General features: G+C 34.9%; 3 protein-coding genes and 1 pseudogene across 7 annotated transcripts; 2 read left to right on the plus strand and 2 right to left on the minus strand.

Moving 5' to 3' along the window:
* The first annotated feature begins 4 nt into the window (after positions 1-4).
* On the plus strand, positions 5-3,268 carry LOC147295018 (WAT1-related protein At3g28050-like). Of its 2 annotated transcripts, none has more exons than XM_086234602.1 (8): positions 5-336; positions 440-502; positions 616-729; positions 1,112-1,346; positions 1,437-1,595; positions 1,684-1,835; positions 1,985-2,189; positions 2,868-3,268. In XM_086234602.1, the coding sequence occupies exons 1-7, from the start codon at positions 149-151 to the stop codon at positions 2,136-2,138; spliced, it is 1,065 nt and encodes a 354-aa protein (XP_086090728.1). In that variant the 5' UTR covers positions 5-148; the 3' UTR covers positions 2,139-2,189; positions 2,868-3,268. The 2 variants fall into 2 exon arrangements, with proteins under 2 accessions (XP_086090728.1, XP_086090729.1); XM_086234603.1 differs by having other exon boundaries at positions 445-502; positions 629-729.
* Positions 3,269-3,628: 360 nt separating this feature from the next.
* UMAMIT36 (nodulin MtN21 /EamA-like transporter family protein) lies at positions 3,629-6,763 on the plus strand. 4 transcript variants are annotated; one of them, XM_086234595.1, is made up of 8 exons: positions 3,629-4,345; positions 4,537-4,602; positions 5,094-5,210; positions 5,341-5,590; positions 5,743-5,907; positions 6,020-6,171; positions 6,316-6,563; positions 6,693-6,763. In XM_086234595.1, exons 1-7 carry the CDS (start codon positions 4,113-4,115, stop codon positions 6,482-6,484), a joined length of 1,152 nt encoding a protein of 383 aa, XP_086090721.1. In that variant the 5' UTR covers positions 3,629-4,112; the 3' UTR covers positions 6,485-6,563; positions 6,693-6,763. The 4 variants fall into 4 exon arrangements, with proteins under 4 accessions (XP_086090721.1, XP_086090720.1, XP_086090724.1 ...); XM_086234594.1 differs by having other exon boundaries at positions 6,719-6,762; XM_086234598.1 differs by lacking the exon at positions 5,743-5,907 and having other exon boundaries at positions 6,719-6,762.
* Positions 6,764-8,542: 1,779 nt separating this feature from the next.
* MLP423 (MLP-like protein 423) lies at positions 8,543-9,465 on the minus strand. The gene is made up of 2 exons (XM_086233387.1): positions 9,188-9,465; positions 8,543-9,013 (listed from the first exon to the last, which is right to left on the minus strand). The coding sequence occupies exons 1-2, from the start codon at positions 9,372-9,374 to the stop codon at positions 8,739-8,741; spliced, it is 462 nt and encodes a 153-aa protein (XP_086089513.1). The 5' UTR covers positions 9,375-9,465; the 3' UTR covers positions 8,543-8,738.
* A 2,173-nt stretch (positions 9,466-11,638) lies between these two features.
* Positions 11,639-13,492, minus strand: LOC147295021 (uncharacterized; annotated as a pseudogene).
* Between the last annotated feature and the right edge of the window lie 1,059 nt (positions 13,493-14,551).

The following is a 14,551-nucleotide window of genomic DNA, read 5'->3' on the forward strand; positions in this document are numbered from 1 at the left end:
AATCTGTATTCACTTGGAATATGGACCTTGTTCAGTTGTTTGTCTTCACTCTTCCCATTATAGAACGACTTAATTACGAGTTTGAGAGAGTGGGTGTGTGAATTCTAGTTCTAGCCTCTAGGATTGAACCAAAAAAAAAAAAAAAAGTATGGGGACAACGAAGGTTGCAGCACTACCAATAGTGGGGATGATGTTGGCTGAGTGTGCCCAAGCTGGGCTAATGATAGTAAGCAAAGCAGCCATGTCTACTGGTATGAGCAACCTCATCTTTGTCTGTTACTCCAACGCTCTTGCCTCCCTTATCCTCCTCCCTACTTCTTTAGCCTTCCACCGCAGGTAAATCACTAAATCTCTCTCTTTCTGAAATACCCATAAACAGAGGTTTACTTTCCATTATATATAAATTGAATGCCCCCCCATGATCTTATATTCTTGCTAGATCAGAGCGGCCTCCTCTCACTTTCTCTATCCTATGTTGGTTCTTCTTGCTTGGTCTACTTGGGTAAGTTACGATTTTTATCTACCCAATATAAGAAATTAAAGATTGCATTTTTTGGGGGGTTTTCTGGTTTTGTTTATGTAAATTTAGTGGGTTTGATAGATATGATTTTGCAGATGCGTTGCGCAGTTTATTGGGTATGCTGGGATTAATTATAGCTCTCCTACTCTTGGCACGGCTATGCTCAACCTCGTTCCAGCTTTTACCTTTGTACTTGCAGTTATCTTCAGGTCATGCCTTCCTCTTATTACTCACACCCTCTACGGTTACCTATTTCACTTTTGTCTTGGTGGAAACTATTTTAGCCTGTATTTCCATTATACTAAGTAAATTGATCCCCAGAGATAATCATAAAAAAAAAAACCTCAAGATATTAGGATGAGTTTTAGTATGTGAATCAGTGAATGTAATGTTCTTAGAGGTTTCTGGAGAAGAATCATTGTAAAGAGTGCAATTATCTAGTTTTCCTGTTTCCAACTAGAATTTCACTGATGATCTTTGTCCCATTCCAGATAAGAGCTATACAATGCAATTTTGAGACAATGGTAGACCATAGACTGGTAATGTTACACTGTCACTCGTTTCTAAATTCATTCAATTGGGTCATTTCAGAATGGAAAGAATTGATTGGAGAAGCTTCAGTAGTCTAGCTAAATCCTTGGGAACAATAGTTTCAATTTCAGGGGCTTTCATTGTGACTCTTTACAAGGGAACCCCACTTCTCATGGCATCCTCTACTGATATATTGTCTCATGAGCAACTTTTCTTGCAACAGTCAAACTGGGTCATTGGAGGTATGCTCCTTGGGGTTTATTGTGTGTTGGCCTCAGCATGGATTATTGTACAGGTGAAAACTGTCAAACTTAAAAACCCTCATGAAACTGTAGAATTTGGTTAAAAAATTAATACTAGTTACTATTCTTTTTCTGTGTTTCAGGCATCAGTCCTAAAGAAATACCCGGCAGAGCTAATTATGGTATTTTATTATTGCTTCTTTGTGGCTATTCAATCTGCAGTAGTCTCTTTGATTGTAGAAAGAGACCTAAGTGCTTGGGGCTTAGAACCTAAAATAAGGCTGATTGCTGTTCTATACTCGGTAATCAGATAACCTAACCCAATTGAATTGATATATCTGCTTAAACATGGACCTAAGTTGCTCAAGCTTCAAATTATATTTGTTGCAGGGAGTCTTTGGCTCAGCATTCCAGGTTGGTGTATCTACATGGTGCCTTAAGAGGACAGGGCCTGTTTTTGTAGCTATGTTCAAGCCTTTGGGGATTGTCGTTGCAGTTGCCATTGGTGTTACCTTCTTAGGAGATACTTTATACCTAGGAAGGTAGGGTTTCTATGTATCATTTTTCATATTTTCTATAACTGCCATATCTAAATGCTGTTGATTGAGGGACAGCAGTTTTGTTCCTGTTGAGAAATCCAAAAAGGACATAATTCATCATTATATTTATTTACACTTGCTGAATGATGCAGTTTGATAGGAGCAATTGTAATTGTCATTGGATTTTATTCTGTGATGTGGGGTAAAGTCAAGGAAGAGAAGATCGACGATGATGCAGGGGCTAAGAGGTTAGCATCAAACAGACAACAGGTCCCTCTATTGCAAAACAGTATTGAAGAGATCTAGAAGCTTTTTACAGTACATCGCACATAAGGTGTCTCTTGCGAAACAAAATGGGTACTCCCTGCTGCTTTTCTCTTAGATGATTCTTTTAGAATGCTACCCTTTCCATCATTCTCAAAATTTGGGATAGGTTGTTGTGGGAATTGTTTTGCTCAGGCCATGCCCATTGAGAATAAGTCACCCTAAGTAATGCAGGGAACTTGGGCCTAAAGAACCATTTGTTATAGTCTAACTCAGGTTAATCATTTGGAACTAAGGTTTCTATATTATCTTCTTTTTTCTTGGAAGACTGTAATCCTACATACATGCAAAGGCAGTTTGTTGGTGTAACTGAGCATAGTTGCAAATTTACTGCAAAGGTGCATCACCATGAGGCATGTTGTTCCCATTGATACTACTACTAACAAAATATATGATTTCTCTGTTTCATTTTAAATAATGTCCAAGACAGAGTACTCATGTCAAAAGACATTGCAAGTTGTATGTAGCCTTACACTAACTGCGTCTCATTGCATGAGGGGACATCTTTATTGCCTGCCATCAATTAACCTTTTGAGCTAGCAAAGCGTTTAAAATATGATTTGTAGGGTTCCTCTGTGTTCTCTATTGTCAATGTTTAGTTTGATAATTTTCTTTTCCAATGAGTTGCGTATAGGCATATGGACATTTTTGTTTGACATTTTTCTGCATAATATGCCTAGAAATAACAAGTTTATTTTCTATACAATGTAGGGTCGTGAAGTGAACATGGGGAGCATGATCATAGATTGATTGAGTTTGCAGGGTCAAACTCAACTCAAAGTCACCTTAAGAGCAACAGTTATGTGAAAGGCAGCACCTTGTTTGGAAGTGAAATCTGTTCTCTCTTTGGGTTCAGATCTATGATCGAACTCCTTCTTCCATAGTTGTAGCAATTAAGGTAATATGCTATTTAAGCTTTGGGGGAGGGAAATGCTGGCAAGGGACAAATTAAGTCCTTGGAAGGACATATATTCGATCCACTGTTTCATTGAAACGTTTGTTGACATCTTATGTTTAATCAAATAAAAAAAAATAGAAGATATAATCACACTTCACTATGAATATGAGTTTTTCATGAATTCAATATACTGGGTGAGTTCAATTTTGTGCAAGTGAAATATTATGCAGGCTCATTTGGATGATGAACATATTAACCTTAATACTATCAAGAAATAAAGCACCACCACTCCCCTAGATCAATCCAATTCTTAGGACTAGTGATCCTTGCTAGCTATGAACTTATAACTGCGTAATTGGGTGGACTTTTGTATAAAATAATAATTTGTTGGTTATTGGAAATGTTGAAAGGGAAATCCCAAAAGAGGATTTTCGGCTGGTGTGTGGTTGTAAATTATTCAAGAAGTCATAAACCTAGGCTAGGCATAAAGCCGCATAATATATATGACATAGTAAATAAGTAATCTATATATAGGTAGGCAGCACAAAATAAAACAATTAATTAATTAAAGGGAGTGAGGGACAAATGAATGAATGATTGAATGGTGAACATGTTCCCAAGTACTTGGGGTGAATGATGATTGAAAGAAATATATATATGTATGTGTTGTGTCACTTGTGTGTATAAGAAATTAATTAAGCTTAATATATTTGTCCCAGGTCAGCCTCCCAAGCTACCAATAATATTAATTTTCATAAGCAAATAATGATGAAAACTGAAAAGTAGTATTATAAGACTGAGTAGCTACATCTCCTTTTCAAGTAGCTTCACCGTTTCATGAAGGGTTACACTTCCTAGTTCCTCCCTCCCTCCATAAATAGTAGTTGATCCACGTTGTTAGCTAGCTTCTTGTTAATTTGTGTCCTAGATCTTATTACAAGCAGCTATAGCTAGCTTGCAAGGTTAACACATAGCATAATATTCATGCATGCAAGCTAGCTATCTATATATAATCAAGATAAAGAAAACTAGCTAGGGATATACCGATCGATCGAGTAATGATCAATCAGAACTTAGTGATGGGGATGACTAGTGTTAAAGTGTGGGAATTAGTGGTGCCATTTACAGTGATGGTGATGATGGAAGGTTGTACCATTGCACTAACCATCTGGGCCAAAACTGCTATAACAAATGGCATCAGTCCTTTTGTATTTGTTATCTACACCCACGCCCTTTCCTCTCTCATCCTCCTCCTCTATTCCTTCGTCTTTCACTCCCCCTGCGCTCACAGGTTAATTAACTCTCTCTCTCTCTCTCTCTCTCTCTCTCTCTCTCTCTCTCTCTCTCTCTCTCTCTCTCTCTCTCTCTCTCTCTCTCCATATCACACACACGTACCCTTAATTTGAAGTTAATTCCAATTGCTTTTTCATCTCACTACGTACGTATTATGTCTTCTTCTTCTTCTTCATGTTAAAAACGCAGAAGACAAGGAACACAGCTCTTCAGCTTGACTCTCTTGGTGCGATTCTTCCTCTTGGGTTTAACAGGGTTTGTATACTTGGTCTTTTCTCTCATACCTACGTACGCATAACACACATGCACTTGAACACCGCTCGATCGCAAAGGGCGAAGTAAAGGTACCATGATGTACCCACCAAATTTTGCCTCATACTCCATACCATCCATCCATGGATTCTCTAGTTGATCGACCACCACAAGCCTTTGAATATTCTGGTATAATGAATAGTGGGCCTAGTCTTTTGATTTTTTCACTTTTGTAGTTTTGTGAGTTCAAGGGCAATCTTGTAAATTAACCCAAGCCCAAGCGTCAATGCATTGGACAAATTAACTAACAACCAGACTTTGTTTCATCAGTGCTTTCTTTTTTATTAAAATCAGACTAAAAACTTGGGCACTCTGTATATATAATATGAAAAATATTTATAACGACAAAAATGCTTATCCTATTATTCATGTCATTGTATTTGTAGCATTATTACTTCCTTTTAATTCAATATTCTTTGGTTTGGGTTTGGTAGGATAACAATATCTCAGAACCTTGGATTCCTGGGCCTAAGTTTCAGCTCTCCGATTGTTGTGTGTGCCATGGGCCTTATGATCCCAGCTTTTTCCTTCTTCCTCTCTGTCATGCTCAGGTAGTTCATTTATTTTTCCATCAACTCTACATATCTTCTTTTTCTTTAATTAAATGTTTTAACTTTCATCAATAAAATAAACCTTAATTAGTAAACTAATCATAAGTCATAACAATTGGCTGCATTACAGGAGCACAAAGGTAGATTGGAGAAGCTCAAGCTTCCAAGCCAAAGTAAGTGGCACAATAATATCAGTAATGGGGGCAATAATGGTGGAACTCTACAAGGGCCCATATATACGAAAATCTTCAGTTTCTTCTTTTTCTTTACTGTTGGAGAAACTACATTTGGTCTTCTCCTCAGCACCAGAACATTGGGTTCTGGGTGGCATTTTACTTGCAGCAGCTTCTTTTTCTGTCACACTATGGAACATCATTCAGGTACGTAGTTAATCAAATTAATCTTTTTCACATGAATTGATTTCACATATTTGGTTTTTCTCATATTACTCAATCTCCTTTTTCCCTTTAATTCTTCTGTTTCATTGACTATATATGAATTGAAGTAGTTGTTCTGTTTTTATTTGGTTTAGCTGGGCACTATGAAACTATATCCGGAACTGGAAGTAATGGAAGTGGCATCTTTTTATAGCATACTTGGGACAATCCAATGTGCAATACTATCCTCATTCATAGAAAGAAACCCAAGTGCTTGGAGATTAAAACTCAACATGGACCTCCTTCTCATCATTTTAACTGTAATAATTTGATGAATTTGGCTTGCTAGCACTGTATATTATGTGTATATGATGGGACTTGACAGACTAGCTAATTATGTACATGTATTTGTGCTGTGTTGTGTTATTGTAGGCAGCTTTTGGGGGTCTAGTTCGAAGTCGGATTCACAATTGGTGCATGAAGATGAAGGGCCCATATTATGTGCCACTGTTCAAGCCATTTGGCATTGTTTTTGCCACCGTTTTTGGTGTCAGCTTATCTGCAAATAGTCTTCATTGTGGAAGGTAAAAATTAAAATATATATACATAATTCTATAGATGTTGCTTAACTTACTGTCTCCATTATTTTGCTTGAAGTTTTCTTTAGTAATTGATAGAAGTTTTTGTTTTCAATCATAATTAATAGTGGGAGTAACTAATGGTTGCAGTGTGGTAGGAGCAGTGGTAATTGGAATGGGGTATTTCATTATAATGTGGGGACAAATGAGAGAAGATGAAATACATGAAGATCCACAATGTGTTGATCAGATTCAGAGCCGGCAGGAATCTAATTCTGACTCCAAGGTCCCTCTCTTGCAAGATGAAATGAGTGTATAGGTTAATATTCTCACACATGCCACAAATTAAGCTTGAGAAGAGATTAAGAAGGCTCCAACATATATTAGCATTCTCACTAGTAAGTCTCATATCTCTAATTATTTCATATTGGATAACATGCATCGTATTGACATGATAACATTATATATTATGCATTTGTCATTTTGTCATATATTATTAACTATTTGTGTATTTTGAATATATTTAGTGTAGTTATATATACATGATGTGCAGAGCTTGGAGATGAAGTCATCAAGCTTCATGATGATCTGGGTGTAGAGGAAATTACAGATTTAGTCCAGTTATTTTATATCTAGTTCAATTTTGGTCCACAATCTTTTTTAAGTTATGTTTTGGTCCACTAATTGTTCCATTTGTTCAATAAAGGTCCAGATTTGTTTTCTCAAATTTGGCCTGCCTTTTACCCTATCAAATCTCACCCAAATTCAGCAAACATATACTTGTTTTAAAGCTATGCATTTCTTCTTTACAACCATATAAAGATCATTCAAATTGAAGTTCTAAAACTCAAGATAATTGACCCCAAAGTAGGGTACCCGAAACTGCCAATTTTTCAAACTTCACCAAATCTCAATTCTCTTAGATTCTAGTACTCCAAATTTGTTTTTATGATTAAGAAATAATGAAATATAACTTATACTTCAATTATAATTGAAGAAAACACAACCCAAAGGATTTAAAGTCACAAATCTGGACCTTTATTGAACAAATGAAACAATTAGTGGACCAAAACAGAACTTAAAAAAGATCGTGGACCAAAATTGAACTAGGTATAAAATAAGTAGACCAAATCTGTAATTTCCTCTCTGGGTGTATATATATGGAGAGAATTAAAGAGACGATTAGGTGATTTCAAATTAAGGGTGTTTGAAACGTGTATCTATGCTTTTTTTCAGATTGCATTGTTCTTTAGTTCTATTTTGTTTATCTGAAGGAGAATTCAAATTTGAAATCTCTTTCTAAATAAAGTGGGTGCATTAAGTGTGTGCGATGGTGTCTACGAATTTGTCACATGTATCGAATATGTGGTGATTGTCTAGACTGTCTAGTCTTGATAAAATGAATTTAACGCTGATGGGCTAATGAGTAATTCCCAGCCCAACAACACATGGCCCACATATATCGGATCTCATATGATCTGGACATCTTAAATGTGGATGGTATCAAACCCAATCACCAAGGTCCCACCACAACTACCCTGGCCCAACGTACAGAACATTGAAACAAGTTCCTGACATGGCCATTGACGATACTTTACCCCTATTTTTTATTTTTTGTTTGTTCTATTTATTTACCGGTTGCCAATAAATGTGATCCAACCTGGTAGCTAAGAGTGTGAGAGGGAATTAATTATTAGGTCAAATGAGGTAACTTCTGGGGGAATTGGGAAGATCTGTCATTGCTGTGCTAATTTTGAAACCTACTCATTACAAATTACCTCCAAAAACAAAACAAAATTGTAGTGTTCGAATGATTATTTTAAAATCACACTATTCATTCTTAGTCCTTTAAATTATTCAGAGAAAGCCATGAAACCTTTTATACAAATATCGTTTATCTGATTATTTCACTCATAAGGTAATAAGAAAAATAAACACATAACACCTTTTATAAATTATACAAAGAAAAACCCTAATTGTGTAACATAGCATTGCTTCCCTAATGCATGAAGTCCATGCTAAATTTATTGATTCCTTGCTTGTATCAAATACTTCTAGCTAGATAGTCTGGTAGCTGCTGAAACTATTACTCCTATGTATGGGACAAATCAGAGTAATTAAGGGATATATAGGGTAATATTTCACATATTTCCAGATTATGGATCCAATACCATACATTCAAATAAGAGTTTTACCTAATCAATTAGTCTTCAGGGTAAACCGGCTAGATGTATCACATTTTGTGTTAACTATGTTAGACTGTCTGGCTAGATATATAGCGTGCATGTTCAATTTGGTATCACACTTTCACACCCCATACAAAATTAATACTAATGTTTGCGATTAAGGACAATTAATTATATATGGACCAGAGTACTGTGAGAAACTGATCATATGATCATATTATATAGACTACTGCATAGCAGCTTAGAAAGATACATAAAACCATCTTAATTAATGGTGCATTGCATACGACTTGATTCATCTTATTTAATTATTTGGCCATATATAACTAGCTCATACTTAATTAAGGAAAACTCCAATTAATTTAAAGCTAGATTGGGCATGAGCTTCTAATTGGCCTTGAGAACGTAGTCATCGAGCTCTTGAAAGTTCTTGACAGCAAAATCCTTGATGATGCTTGGTTCTGGAACCTCATCGTGTGCCTTCTCAAACACACTGGACCATTTCACCAGGCTCCCCTCTCCCTTGGGAGTTACAGTTAGAATGCACTTGAAGCTCTTGTAGTACTTGAGAAGATCTCCATCAATCACTTGATAAGCAACTGACTTGTTTGCTTCATCCACCAAATCGATCTTCTCTTTCGATACTTTAACAATTGGAGAACCTGCACACATATATATAGATTGATCATACACCAGTTACTAGCACTTAATTTTTTTTTTTTTTTAACAGACAGTCTAATATGTTATATTGTTTAGTTGTGAAAATTACTTTATTTAAATATGTATCCCAAATTCACAATCAGATGTTTGATAAAAGAACTTTACCATGTATGTACCTTCAGAGTATGTTACAAGGCGAATCGAACCAACAGCTTTTCCATCGCCTTCGAGGACATCAATGCTTTTGTAATCATGAGGAAAGGCCTTGGGGAAGACGGTGGTGGAGTCCCTGAGGCTTTCCCAGAACTTTTGGGCAGGTGCCTTCACCTCAACTTCTACATCAAGCTTTCCAGTTGAAGCCATTGTAGCTATCTAGCTAGAATATTACGTAGGTACTATAATCGAAGGAAGATTGAGCAATTGATTAGTAGAGAATTGCTTAAGATGGAGCTAGCTAGTTTGAGATGTCTAAGAAGTAGATTGGACATGCATATATAGTAGTTTCAGTGCTGTGGTGGTCTTAAATTTAGTAGGAATAAGTTCAACTGCCACTTTTATTAGCCTCCATGAGCAGCACGCCGAAAAATATTGATACCATCGGTCCGTCACAACTATGCATGGATTACATGCATGCACATGATGCACCGCCTAGCATGGGATACGGGCCCAATCACTTTATTATTTAGTGCTTTTGTCGTTTGGTCGTGTTAAAAAAAGATGTTAAAGTGTTAAACCAAGCTACAAAAATTCATTTTCGCTGGATTTTACAAGGTTTTACTATATATGATATATTACCTATAGGCTATAATATAACTCTTCACCTATTACTAATTAATTTTTAATTAAATACTCTAATTTCATTTCTTCAAAACAAGTAGGATTAATAGTTTGGGGACCAGGAAATTAAAACTAATCCTACTTTTTTTTTACTTGATCTTGCTAAAAAAAAAAAACCTTTGTTAAATCTTAAAGGTAGTCCCACGGTTTATATGGTTTTATGTAATTTAAGATATAATCTGCATTTTTGTCGGATTTAAATTTTGGACTAAGATTTTATCTGATGCAATTAAGATCGGATTTGGATCATGACCCAATCAATATAATGAAAAATCCCTGCTATTGGTACGTACCAGCACTAAATAGCAACCAGTCGCACCATCCATTTCGTACAGACAGAACACAGAACTAATTATTATTTATTTCGTCTGAATCAAGGTTTTTTCGTTTTTAAATATATATACATTGTTTTGTTTTTATCTGGTCGAGTCTGAATCAAGTTATTAATTTATTGCTATTTACCCCCAAAAAAAATGATATGTTGGCAGTAAACCAGTAAGCGCTTGTGATTTCAGAGAGCCTTTTTAGCACCGGATATGTGATGCTTTTTGGTAACTTGGAAATGAAATATTGGAATCTTATAACATACAAATTTTGGCATGTTCTATTGATACAATTTCGCACATGCAAATGTGATTTTATTAAATCACAGTTTCCCTGAAAAAATAAAAAAAATTGATTACATTGGAAATTTAGATTGACATTTTAACGAGGTAACCTGTCAATGTAGCAAAAAAAAAAAAAACTATGCATATTTATATGGAATCTTTCTCTTATTGAATTATTTATATTATTAGATTGTCAATCTAAGCGTCCGTTTGGCACTATTTTTAGAATTGCTAAAGCGATGTCAGATTAGTAGAAAATCTTTTGGTAGTATTTGAAAAAAATAAATAAAAGTACTTTTGGTTTATAAAAGAGGGCTGCTATTTGCACACTTTTTTTTTTTTCTTTTTACACACCCTTTTGTAAAAAAAATAAAAAAATCAAAGGAAAAGACACATCTCTTCTTCTCACACCAAAAAACCAACTTCATTCTCTCTTTTGCACACCCCATCAACAGACCAAAAAAAAAAAAAAACACACACACACACACACACCCAGCCCCTTCCTCTCCCTCACTGACCCATACAGCCCTTCCCACATCAGCCCTTTCCTCACCTTTTTTTTTTGTCTGAGAATGAGGGGTGTGTTGGGTGAGGGGTGAGGGGTGAGTGTGTCTTTTTTTTTTTTTTTTTTAAGTTATGTAAATAGTAGCCCTCTTATAAAATCGCTTTTAAGAAAATTTTTGAGGTGAGATGCTTCCTCATGAAAAATTTTCAAGTGCTTTTACATGAACCACTTAGGGTGTGTTTGGTAATGCTGTGAAAATAATTAGCTGTGAATTAAAGCTGCTGTGAAGTATAACTAACTGTGAAATAAAGTAGTTTAGTGTTTGGTAAATTGTGTTTTCAAAAGTGCTGTGAAATAAAAGTAGCTGTGAAGCAAAGCAATACTGTTTGGTAAATTTTCATGTAAAAGTGCTTTGGATGTTTATAATGACTAAAATTGACATGTTATAGTTGAAAATGTTTTTTACTCATTTGTTTGGCAAAAAAAAAGTGTTTTTTGCTTGTTTTTCAATTTTTTTTTTACAAATTAATAGTTTTTCATTTTACATATTAATATGTATGAGGTCTACACTGACACATGTCTCTCATTTGTTTGATATTTGAAAACATAACTATATAATATTATCTAACAAAAAACTATAACTAACATTCGACATCTTGTTCAACGTAAAATAAGAATTAAAAATATTGGAAATAATAACAAATACATATTAAAACGTCTAAATGGGCACGAATTAAACTTGTAGCAATGTTATTTTTTAGTTGCTCCATCTCTTGTGCTCCCGAACCCTGGGTAATATGATAATCCTCAATCTGATTTGCCTCCTCACTTACGATGTCATTTGGGTCATCCTCACTTTCATTAAAATGTATATCACGGTTGACATACCTTCGTATGTAGTTATGAAGTGTCATAGTTGCAATGACAATTTTAACTTGCTTCGTGAACGAGTAATTGGGCATGTCCCTTAAAATCTTCCACCTTCTTTTCCATACTCCAAAAGTACGCTCAATGACACTCCTAAGGGAAGAGTGCGCGTGGTTAAATATCTCTCTAGAACCTCTTGGTTGGCTACCCCTGCGGAAATCTGGAAGATGATATCGTTCACCCTTATATGGTCCCAAATACCCAATCATTTGTGGATACCCAGCATCCACAAGATAATATTTACCTGTCAAATACATTATATGTTTAATTATACTATAATTTTAAACTATAAAATTGAAAGTTCAACATTATAATATTGAAAGTATAATATTACCATTTGGAGGTTTAGGAAAGTTTAAAGCATCATTTTTGTAAAACCGACATGAATACTCTTATATCATGTGCAGTGCCTTCCCAATCTGCACATGCAAATATGAATTGCATGTCAAAATTACATGCAGCCATTATGTTTTGAGTCGGTATCCCTTTCCTGCCAATGTATGGTACTTGATCTTGAGGAGGTATCGAGGCATGTACATGTACACCATCAATAGCACCAATACAATCCTACAAATGATGCAAAGATAAACTTCTCAATACATGTAACTTAATTAACAATAATTAATTAACAAGAAAAATCATAAATAATTAACTAACAAGAAAAATCATAAATAATTAATTAACAAGAAAAATCATAAATTACTAGATCAAATTATTACCTTAAAATGAGGCATATATCTAAGATCTCTCAATATTTCTTTAGGGGTACCGTTAAACTCAATACTGCACTTGATGTAAAGTCTAGAATTATAACTTATATTTTCTTCGCTTGAATCAATGACCAGTATGGCAATTGGCAACTAATTACTGTAACTTGATGTAAAAACTATTTGTCATCAGCATGCTTATCAATGAATTATTGTATCATAGAAGTTAATAATGAAAATGTTCTTAAAACAGTAAACAAGTTACACAAGCAAATGAAAATCCTTGAACCATAGATGAGCCCTTGCTGAAAACATCATCAAGCATTCAAGCATTATGATTCAACACTGGGTCAGAAAGCACACTTTCTCAGTCAGAAGAATATGCATACCAATTAGCATAAGTTCCCCATCCGCAAAGAAGTCATGATTAAACATTTTATTGAGTCTAAATGCATCATTATAAGTAATAGTAATCAATCCCAAATCAAAGAAAGCAGTGGTATGTACTGAAGTCAATTGACAAATTCATGATTATATAGCAAAAAGATAATAAATGAAAAATTTACACACCTGAATTTTACTCTGCCACCAATCGTTAGAAGCATCAACAGTACCAAGTTTGGGATTCCACCCCAAACCAGTTTCCTTCCCTTTTAATTCTTTCCAATATTTCCATTGTTCTTTAAGTACATCCCACTTATTTTTCAATTGCGATTTAGATAATTCTTGTCCTGTCTCTTTAGCAAAATTGATCCTCAAACTTTCCCATCCTTCCTTTTCAAGGTGAGTAGTAGGACGGCATCCTGCCTCGACCTCCTTGATACAAAGGTCACAAAATATAGGTATATTATGCTCATTCCATACAGCCTTAACTCCTGAGTCATTCTTCTTTCCCATTTGTATATAAGTACTTGGTTTGAATAATACACTCAAATTCTATGTAGGAAAGCTCACAGATCAGACAACAAACAGAATTAACATTCTCCTCTGATGACCAATTCATATCTGCACCTTATGCCTGCTTAATATATAGTACTCTTTTCTAGCCAAGTTTATCTAATCCAAGGGTATAATTAACTTTTGCAGAGCCTCAACATAATATATGTAGATGCACCAGTTGGCACTGGATTCTCTTACTCTACAACCCAAGAAGGTTACTACATAGACGAAGAAAAGGTCGTGGCACAGAACGTTCAGTTTCTCAGGAGGGTATGCAGAATGAGTCTAGAAAAAATTTAACAGAACCCAATATGCCATTTGAAATTCAAAATTAGCTTTGGCAATGATGAATACATTATGAATTCTTAGGTGCCAAAGACGATGGTCTAAGTACAAGTACAGTGATTTGTTTTCTGCTTTTTAATCCATAATATTTGATCCTAAGACCTACTCCATTATCCACCATCTACTCGTCTGCAACTAAAAGACAGTTTATTTGAGAAGGCTTGTTCTGCTTTCATTTTCTTAGAAAAATGATCTATAAACTCTTTTGCATATGCATTTGCTAGTTGAAATGATAAAAGCAGATCACCTTTCTAAGGAATGAAAACAAAGAATGGCAAACCAAAAATGCCTTTATATTTTTTTATATATGGAATACTGATGAATGATGATGTTAAGGTTTGTTTATTGACTAAATTGCTATGCAGTGGTTGTTGAATCACCCTCATTATCTGAACAATATACTCTACATTGATGGAGATTCTTATTCGGGCATTCCTCTTCCTATGTTAGTACAAGAAATGTTTGATGGTGAGTTACATTCAACAATAGCAAATAGATGACATAACAGATAATTTTATTCATCAATCATGTATTGCCAAGATAAACATTCAATCCAATTATCCAAAACCCATATGAATTGCAACACAATGAATCAGTCCTGCATATCTAACATCACTCCCTAGCAACAACTCACCATGTTTATAATCAGAAAAGTAAAGCAATCATGGGAAA

This window comes from Dryas octopetala, chromosome 2, assembly GCF_963921425.1.
Source record: "Dryas octopetala chromosome 2, drDryOcto1.1, whole genome shotgun sequence".
In the NCBI taxonomy this organism is placed as follows: Eukaryota; Viridiplantae; Streptophyta; class Magnoliopsida; order Rosales; family Rosaceae; genus Dryas; species Dryas octopetala.

Bases quoted from the DNA above. Each gene is read 5' to 3' on its own strand.
- LOC147295018 (XM_086234602.1), top strand. From the start codon at position 149: ATGGGGACAACGAAGGTTGCAGCACTACCAATAGTGGGGATGATGTTG. The intron at 337-439 runs GTAAATCACTAA...TATTCTTGCTAG, and splicing joins TCTTTAGCCTTCCACCGCAG to ATCAGAGCGGCCTCCTCTCA. The intron at 1,347-1,436 runs GTGAAAACTGTC...TCTGTGTTTCAG, and splicing joins CAGCATGGATTATTGTACAG to GCATCAGTCCTAAAGAAATA.
- UMAMIT36 (XM_086234595.1), top strand. From the start codon at position 4,113: ATGATCAATCAGAACTTAGTGATGGGGATGACTAGTGTTAAAGTGTGG. The intron at 4,603-5,093 runs GTTTGTATACTT...TGGGTTTGGTAG, and splicing joins TTCCTCTTGGGTTTAACAGG to GATAACAATATCTCAGAACC. The intron at 5,908-6,019 runs GTAATAATTTGA...GTGTTATTGTAG, and splicing joins TCCTTCTCATCATTTTAACT to GCAGCTTTTGGGGGTCTAGT.
- MLP423 (XM_086233387.1), bottom strand. From the start codon at position 9,374: ATGGCTTCAACTGGAAAGCTTGATGTAGAAGTTGAGGTGAAGGCACCT. The intron at 9,014-9,187 runs GTACATACATGG...ATATGTGTGCAG, and splicing joins CCTTGTAACATACTCTGAAG to GTTCTCCAATTGTTAAAGTA.